Source organism: Triticum dicoccoides, chromosome 1A (genome assembly GCF_002162155.2).
Source record: "Triticum dicoccoides isolate Atlit2015 ecotype Zavitan chromosome 1A, WEW_v2.0, whole genome shotgun sequence".
NCBI classification, from domain to species: domain Eukaryota; kingdom Viridiplantae; phylum Streptophyta; class Magnoliopsida; order Poales; family Poaceae; genus Triticum; species Triticum dicoccoides.
In genome coordinates, this window is record NC_041380.1 from 569,825,062 (window position 1) to 569,834,086 (window position 9,025).

The 9,025-nt window shown below is 49.3% G+C and overlaps 2 protein-coding genes across 2 annotated transcripts; both read right to left on the minus strand.

Moving 5' to 3' along the window:
• Positions 1-236: 236 nt before the first annotated feature.
• Positions 237-3,339, minus strand: LOC119291300. Its single transcript, XM_037570038.1, has one exon. It carries the CDS (start codon positions 3,241-3,243, stop codon positions 556-558), a length of 2,688 nt encoding a protein of 895 aa, XP_037425935.1. The 5' UTR covers positions 3,244-3,339; the 3' UTR covers positions 237-555.
• Positions 3,340-4,358: 1,019 nt separating this feature from the next.
• LOC119291308 (putative ubiquitin-conjugating enzyme E2 38) lies at positions 4,359-9,025 on the minus strand. Its single transcript, XM_037570049.1, has 8 exons — positions 8,941-9,025; positions 8,704-8,827; positions 6,918-7,046; positions 6,254-6,832; positions 6,121-6,184; positions 5,795-5,934; positions 5,385-5,696; positions 4,359-5,080 (listed from the first exon to the last, which is right to left on the minus strand). The coding sequence occupies exons 1-8, from the start codon at positions 8,958-8,960 to the stop codon at positions 4,763-4,765; spliced, it is 1,686 nt and encodes a 561-aa protein (XP_037425946.1). The 5' UTR covers positions 8,961-9,025; the 3' UTR covers positions 4,359-4,762.

The following is a 9,025-nucleotide window of genomic DNA, read 5'->3' on the forward strand; positions in this document are numbered from 1 at the left end:
AGATTAATTCCAACGAATTCGCAGGCAGAAATCCACCTGGGCTAGCTAGCCCTGACTAAATACCAGAATAACAAGGAGGGTAAACCATAAAACGAATTATGGCAATAGGAAAAGGAATCAACAATTCAAGAAACTACGGGTGGGGGTAGGAAAACAGTAAACAGGGAAACAGGACTCGGATGCATACACTACACATCAAACACACACAAACGCAGAGCTCACATAAAGAGCGGATGCAGATTAATTCCAACGAATTCAGACATAAATCTACCTGGGCTAATAGCTAGCCCTGACTGAATACCAGAACAACAGGGAATGTCAACCATAAACCAAAGGATAGCATAGGAAAAGGAACTGTGAATCAAGAACCGAACCTTGCCTGATCTGGTTTCCTTCTTTTGTATACATGCATGTATAAGTTTTCGCCGCAAACAAGCGCCAATTTGGGGTAAATGTTCATCCATCAGGAAACAGAAAAAACTATCTCTCAAGACTATATGTAAACCCCTCCTCTACTTCCACTTATCTTGCGATGAACAAAGCTGTAGGAACTTGCTAAGAGCTGACCGTGGAAACCATTTCGTATTCGCTCGATGGCTTCCGTCTCTTGGAGCAGACGAAGAAGGCGCCCCCAAGCCACTGCTGAAAGAAGAGAAGCGTGGCCAGCAGGACCACCCCACAAGGTATGACGATGTCCCACGCGAGGCTGAAGAGGTCGTCGCGAGAGCTCGCGTAGATGTAGGATGGCCTCATGCTGCGCACAAAGTGATGGGTCCTGTATGCATCGTATGCATGAGGCAGCGCACGCAGCATGGTGCCCCCGATGTAAAACACTGGGGAAAGCGCTCTGACTTTAGAGGCTGAGAACACATTCAGGATGACCTGGGGGAGCAGGAACCCATCGAGCAATAAGCCCCCGTAAGGGACAATGTCCTCCCAGAATGTATGTCGTGACGGCATGAGGCGAGCAACTTGCCTCAACATCCTTCTGCTGTGGTTGGTTCTCATGTGGACAATCGCTGTTATAACTCCACCTATGATGTACAGCGGCAAGCACACCCAGAGCACTTTCCTCTCTGCAGCACATGCCTCGTGTTTGCTTCCATCCACAGAAGACCGTGCAGACCATGCCAACTGAAGAAGGCGCAGCTGCAGCAGAAACGTCGCCATTGTGATGATTCGCACCATGACCTCATTCACCTCAAGCCAACCACCACCGGAGAAGGGAACAGTCTGTTTGTTGCTGTGCTTGAAAAGAGCCTCAAAGTTGAGCACGAGAGGGGTCATGTAACCCAGAGCGAGCACAACAAGCATAGTGATTGACATAGCAGGGAGCGCTTCAGGGACCTTCTTGACATGGAACAGCTGCACAGCAATGAAGGCACACGACAGAGTCATTGAGATGAGGGCCATGGTGCTTTCCAGGTCCATTCTCCATATTGATTCTTCCACTTGGCCTATGTACATCCCATATGAGTCAATGTCCAGCGTTTCAAAGAAAAGAGGGTCGGTCTTGCCCCTCAAGCTTATAATTTTCCCCTGGACATGTTTTGCTGCTTTCGCGTCCAGACTAGCAAAGTGAGCAGTTATCAAAATCTTACAGTCTGAGGAGGAGACATTAACCCGTCGACATGCGATCAGGCACAAGGAGCCTGTCTCGGTGTCATAAACACCTTCCGCCGAGATCTGTTGCGGTTCAAATGTTGCTAGTGACCAATGCCCAACATATCGGATATTGTAGCTGACATTAAGTAGTCTCTGCTTCGTCTCCAGCACTGCAGGGCGAGTGGAAAGGTTTGAGAGCACAAAAGAGCTCCCATCAGACAACATGGTCCCAATTGTGATCGGCGATGCGTACCCAGAACCACCCCGTTTCTGCAAGTTGAACCGGAACGCCAAGTCTAGATACGAATTTCTATCTGGGAACTTGCCCTTCCTCTTCTTGTTCAGGCCATACTGCTTGTAATACTTGGTTGCCTCCTCAACCTTGGTGTAGTTGTACTTCAAACCCCCAAAGTTACCCCTAACCGCAGTTGAATATCCGGCAATGCCCTGGTCGCTTTTCAGGCTGGTGTTCCAGACCAACCCTGCAGAAAAGCTCCGTTCCTGGATCGACCACACTCCCGGGAACCAGAAGGTCATCCCAATCCCGCACTCACTGACAGTCAATTCCGCACGGGATGATCCTGAGTTTACCACATGGCATCCTTTGAGGCATAGCCTGTTCGAATTCTGATCCCAGAAGCCCTCTGCCACAATCGCCTTCTCGGTGACCATGAAGTAATACCTGGAATAATCTGACATGTTGGAGAAGGCCACATAGACACGCACGGCGCCGTCGGCCGCGCAGTGCACCCTGTTGACGAACATGTGCGTCTGGTTAATCCCCAGCGAGGAGGCGGCCGACTGGCCGCCGTTGCCGTAGTCCAGCCTAAACCCCGGCTTGAGCAGCGACCTGAGGCCGGGGCACGTGAAGTTCCTCCCGCCGAACAGCTGGCGGACGTCGCGGCCGTCGGCGGGCGGGCGAGGGCAGGACGCGCTCTCGGCGTAGGCGTACCCCTCCTCCGCGTAGGCGAGGAGCGAGACGGGCTCGAACGCCACGCCGGGGCCGGGGCCGGTGCTCTCGAGGCGGCCGGTGACGAAGGGGCTGGAGAGGTTGGCGGGGCGGGGGAAGCGCAGGCGGAGCACGGCGGCGAGGAGCGCGACGGGGCGGCCGTCGGCGGCGCGGCCGGAGCCCGAGCCGACCATGCAGAGGTCCCCGGAGGCGGAGGAGTAGTAGCCGTGGAGGTCGAAGACGAGGGAGCCGCGGCGGCCGACGAAGCGCGGGAGGCGCGGGCGGAGGCGGTGCTGCTGGCCGTCGTAGTCGAAGAGGCGGCGGTTGCGGCCCGAGGGCCAGATGCCGTTGCGGTTACGGCCGGCGCCGGAGAAGGAGAGCGTGGCGGCGACGCGGAGGACGGAGGCGTCGGCGGTGGGGAGGACGGAGGTGGGGAGCAGCGCGAAGGAGCGCGGGAGGCGGGCGCCGTTGTCCGGGCCGAAGAGGAGGTCCCCGCCGCCGGAGAAGTAGCCGGTGGAGAGCTGGAGCGCGGGGGCGGGGGCGGCGGAGGCGGGGCCCGCGCCCGCGGGGAGGTCCGGCACGGCGGGCGGGGCCGGGCAGTGGGCGGAGTAGGCCGGGGGCGCGGGCGCGGAGGAGGTCCCGGCGGCCCGGATCAGGAGCAGGAGGAGGAGGAGGAGCGGCGGCGCCATTGGTGAGGCGGGGAGCGGGGATTGAGATCTCCTTCCCCTCTCATCCCCTCCCCGCTTGGTGTAGATGGAAGTGGAGAGGAGACGACTCACCGGGAGAGACAGGGGCTTGACTCTCTGTGATGTGGGGTTTAGGCCACCCAGTGGTGGTAGATGGGACTTTCAAAAAAAAAGAAAAAAAAAGTGGTGGTAGATGGGGAATTTTATCTCACTTTTATGTTAGTATAGTATTTTCTATATCTTTTTATTATAACATTTTCAAAATGCTCACGTCCTTTTTTAAAATGCAACGCGTTTAAGGCTTGTCCTAAGTCAATGTTTTCTGAATTCGATCAAATTTTTAGAAAAGGTTATATTGACTTGAAGATAACGAATCGGATGTCGGTAGAAGCATCATGGTGTTATTATAGGTATCGCTGTTTTCTCGATAACCCTGCTCAAACTTAAAGAAATAGGCTTGACTTGGGACAAAATATATATAACTTATATTTCAGGAATGAGGGAGGAGTGTGGGGGTATTTTTAATTTTGAGTGCATTCGACGTTTTCTTCTCTTTAAATGGATTTTCAGTTTTTTGTTGTTGTTTTTTTTTTTTTGCTTGCACTGGTGTGTGTATAGTGAATGGTAGATGGGAACATTTTCCTTTCTCTATGGCACATCATAGTGTGTTTATGGTTTATGTATGGCATGAAATGTGCGTTTTATTTGGTAGTAACACTAGTGACTATGTTGCACAACCGGCAAATCTGTGAATGCTCCTCTAATGGCCGTCCTACCTTCTTCTTTTGTAGTCAAAGAAAAGTGCTCACTCCTCTAATGGCCGTCCTACCTTCTTCTTTTGTAGTCAAAGAAAAGTGCTCAAGTGATTTGGATCCGTCGATGATAACGAGGCTCCTTCAAACTCTATTCTCCTCTTAATTAAATGATGAGGCAAATTTTTTGTCTCCGTTTCGAAAAAAAAATGATAACGAGGCTCCTATCCTGCCATGGCTCATCCAGGTATTCAGCTGCCGTAAAAAGAGGGTTCGTCACGATTTCTTCTCTTCAGTTGTCTTCGCGTGGGAAGAAATAATAATAACTCGTGTATGAACGAGGCTGGATTGTTGAGAAAAATCTGGTTGAGAAGTGATGAGCCGTCTGGACGATGCCAGCCAGCACTGAATCCAAGAAAAGGCGGCAGTAAAGCCAAAGTGGTCTAACAGGAGTGCACCAGCCGGCCACACCACACAGGACAAGAATTCAGAGTTGACACGGGGGAAAATACAAGGCCTCGGAAACACCGACAACAGCCAGCCAATGAATATCAAGACAGATTCAACAAGCACCGAGAATAGCCTGAGCTGAGCTCCCAAAGAAGGAGCGAGGGGGCAAGGGCATGCTCACAAACTCCATCAGATGATATATATTAAGCCTAGGACGGTGACATTAATCATAAGAGTCTCACAGGTGAATGACTTATTCACCGGGACGGAGGTAGTACCATTTTGGCTCGGCTTGGCTCGGCTCGGCTGGCGACCACCACTTATAGCCTCAGTGTGGTGTCTGCCGGCGGCCCTCTAGAGGTGGTGCCGGAGGCGGAGGCGGCCGACTGCTTCGCCTTCTCCGACAGGAACTTGCTGCAGTCCGCTCCCTTCACTGTGAACTCCATCAGCAGCTCCTCAAACAGCCTCTTGAGCGAGGTCTTGAACCTGAGCGAGCAGCTCTTGTCACCCTCGTCCACGTCCTGCACCCCGTTCCCGGCAAGGCACCCAACCTGGGCGCCGTCCAGATAGGCCTTGCAGGCCACCAGGACGTTGCGCCCGTGCTTGCGGAAATGGCCAGCCACGAAATCCTCAAAATGCTGCACAAAATATGTAGTCCACATTAGATTCGAGGCAGTATATGAACAAATACACAAAAGAGGTTTCAGCATAACAGGTTTTCATAAATAAGATAGCAGAGTTGCAGGATTCAAGCTAGTATATGAACATGACAGCAGCTTCAACATAAAAGGTATTGATAAACAAGATGGTTGTCAACAGATCTATCGCAATCCATGCTGGTTATCAACTAGACAGGGTTGCATTGGTACCCAAAAAGCAGTATTATTATGAAATAAGTAACTGCGTTTGCAGTAACTATGATAAGCAGAGGTACATCCATACCTTTGGCGGATTTCGGAGAGAATACAACATCGTCCTGCAGGACAGCAGGAATGTGTCTTCGTTATAAGTTAGGGATCTCTTCTCCCCGGCAGGTGTGTTAGCTGAATTAGCATACCCAGGCTCATTGAAATAAGGTTTGGCATTCAAAACCAGAGCCTGAATGGAGACAAGAACCTGCAGCATGGTTGAATTGGATGGATTCCATTTCTCACATCCACTACCAGCCCAGGTGTTTAACAGGCTAAGGCACACCTTCCCACAAGCATACAGGTTTGGATTAAGCCGCAGCCCACCAGAGCGGTAGTTAACAAGCTGTAAAGAATTAACTCATTACTATCAAATGTGACTAAGGGCAAACTATAATAAAAGAAAGACAGTCATTAATGGAGATAAAGTCCATAAAATCTTACTGGAGGTGTGTTTGGATATTGAGGAGGGAAGTAAATGTCGAAGAAAAAGAGCCCGTCATGGTAAGGAGTGCCTGCTGGACCCATAATGACAGCTCTAAGAAGGTCCATTCTATCCTCGTATGCCCTCACGAATATGGTATCTATTAAATTGGAAGAAAAGCAAAAACATAATCATAAGATGCCCTTTGCAGTGTATCCCGGCAAAAAAGGGCATCTCATCACAAGGAGATATTTGAACTAATGACAGCAAGATACTGATTGGGACAATTAGTACCAAGAGGAAGTTTATTATAGAAAAAAGGTCATGAGAAGCAAGAGCTGACTACCTGGCAAGTCTTTCTCTAAGACTTTCCACTCATGCTGAATGCGCTTCGCCCAGTCTTTTGATGGCTGTCAATAGGACAAGTTAGTACCAATATAAGATGGCAAAGGATGAACAGGGCATGTCATAACCATTACCTTCTTCACTACCAGAGCTTTCCTTAACTCTGGTTTCACATAATAATGATCATTATGGCCATCAACAGTATCAAATTGCTTAAATGTGTTGTATCTTTCATCAACTTTCTCGTCCAAGATTGGGATGGGTTTGGAATTACTCGACATCTCAGCGGCAGTCTTCTGCAGCCATGGTAAAGGAGCCTCCACTCCAGGCGGGATATCCAAGCCATCAAACTGAGCAGATAAATTATAGTTATATTCATTCTCATAAAGTGTATCATCAAACTCATAGTTTTCGTAGTCCTCTTCCTCATAAGCAAAGTCTTCATCTTCCTCGAATGCGTCAAAAGGGTAGTCATCATAATCATGGTAAACTGCGGTTTCCATATATTTTTTAGCAAAAGCATCCTTAATGACAGTACTGCTTGAAAAATAGGTGTTTGGTCCAGAGGTAACTTTTTTGAAATCACCCATAATGGTAGTACTGTTTGAAGCATAGGTGCTTGGTCCGGCGCTAACTTTCTTAAAACCACCCATAATGGAAGTACTGTTTGAAGCATAGGTGCTTGGTCCGGCAGTGTCACCAGCCACACTAGTCTGAAATTGTTCACAGAGAAAGCATCAATCAGAGAGGAGTAGGCAAACAAATAATATGGAAAGAGAAAGACATGAGAGGGTTTACCTTCACATGCTTTGGCCAAACAAGAGGACATCCAACTGAATGTTTATTCTTTTCAACTGGTGCTTTCTCACCAATAATCACAACACCATCAGGATCATCATCAATTTCAATTATTTCACGAGGAACAACCTGTTAATTCCCATTGCAGAAAAACAGTATTAATCCCATGTAGGCAAATTTTAAACACACCATTATATATAAAAAAATGAGACCAACCCAAGGGCTAACCCTCGTTGGCAATTTTTATAGGAGAAACTCCGTGAGAACCGCGCGTCCGAGCCAGGACTCAAACTCGGGTTGGCTGGCAGCAACCCCAGCTGCCCAGCCAACGGGTCGACGCCCCGCCCCCAATAGCATTTTGTCTCATTTTATAACCCAGTAGGATTTTGTTGGAAAATTGTTATATGGAAAGTCACGAACGTAGTCGATCCTATATATGGAAACAATGGGCTAGCTAGGTTTATATAATACACATAATGAATACAGAAGAAGAACAATGGCAGATGTCATGCAACTATGAACCAGCCAGAATGGTTTATGCAATTATAGTTAAGAATGTTGGAAAAAACGCTAGGCATAAGCGAGGCGGTTGGCCTTCGCCTAGTGCCTAGGTGGCGCCTAAGCACCCTAGGCATATAAACATTAATTTAGAGCATGAAAATGGGTAAAATACCAACTACCCTCCATTTAAAAATGGCATATGGGCCCATTTGGCCAGTCACTGTGACATGGAATGAATTCTCACTCGTATGGAGAACTTTTTGCTTGCCCCACCTAGACTTGTGCTTATGCCCTATGCAAGGTGTTTGGCCATTGCCTAGCGCCTAAGCACAACCCAAGTGTCTTTCCAACAGAGATAAGATTATGTCATCAATAACACCATTTCATGCAACATAGTAGAAACACATAAGGTGCTCACAAGCTGTAAGGTTACCAAGTCAAATGCACTGAAAGAGTAGTATGTCAAAGCAATAGCATTTCATTAGAATTACAACGATATGATTGTATGAGTGTGACAGAGCAAGGTCATAGTGGTATTATTTAGTGTCAAGACCAATGGAACAGGATACAAAGGTCAACAACAGAAGATGTGCAAAGTGCGAACATGATCCAAATAACTAATAACTATTTACATAAAGAGAGATCGAAGGGAGACAATCCTGTAGCTGGGAAGTGCACCTCAGGTATGCACAAAGAGATCAGAGAATTTAAGAAGCGCATGGGATAATTAACAATGAACGATATGCCAGTCTATGACACCCTACATTTCATTTGAACACGAGTTCCTGACATACCATCAGAGAACCAACTCAATCCCCACCTGAACTGCTCGACAACCATAACTAAAGAGATCAAAACAGAGCGCAATTCTAGAGTCACCCCAGGGGTCCTGCCTGGTGTATCAGCTAAACAAGACAATCAACCGCGAAAAATTACCAGTTTCACCAGTCAATTAACCGCAATTCCCCATTCAGGCAGCAAATGGGACCTTGCTAGCACATGACCCAACACACAAACATTAAAAAGACCTACTCCAGGATATTATCAAAACACAAACAAGATAAAAGACCAACACGCACCATCTATTTCAGAACACAACAACATACCATCGGCACGCAGATCAGATGCGCAGCCTGGGATCCGAACCGTAATTCAGCACCTAAACAGCCGAAATTCAGGATCGTCTAACCAACCAACCCTCCCCCTCCCACGAATTACCTTACCTACGGCGGCTACCGGCCCCTGATTCCAACGACTAACTACAGCTAGTGCGATGATGTTATACCTGGCTCCGCTTCCTCTTCTGGTGGCCGGGGTTCCACCCCCCGGCGGCGGCGGCGGCGGCCGGCGACACCTCGACCACGTCGGGGTCGTCGAACGAGGAGCTCCCCGCGCACAGATAACTCCTCCTGCGGACCAAACCCGAAATCAGCCTTAGCCGGGACGAGACGAGGCGGCAGGGGAGGGGGGCGCCCCGATCAGATCGGCGGCGGGGCGCGGGGAGGGGGAGGGGGGGACTCACTTGGAGGGGTGGGTCGCCATCGGCGTCGCGGCCAATGCGATCGCCTGCCGATCGCCGGAGCGCCGCGGCTAGGGTTCCGGCGAGG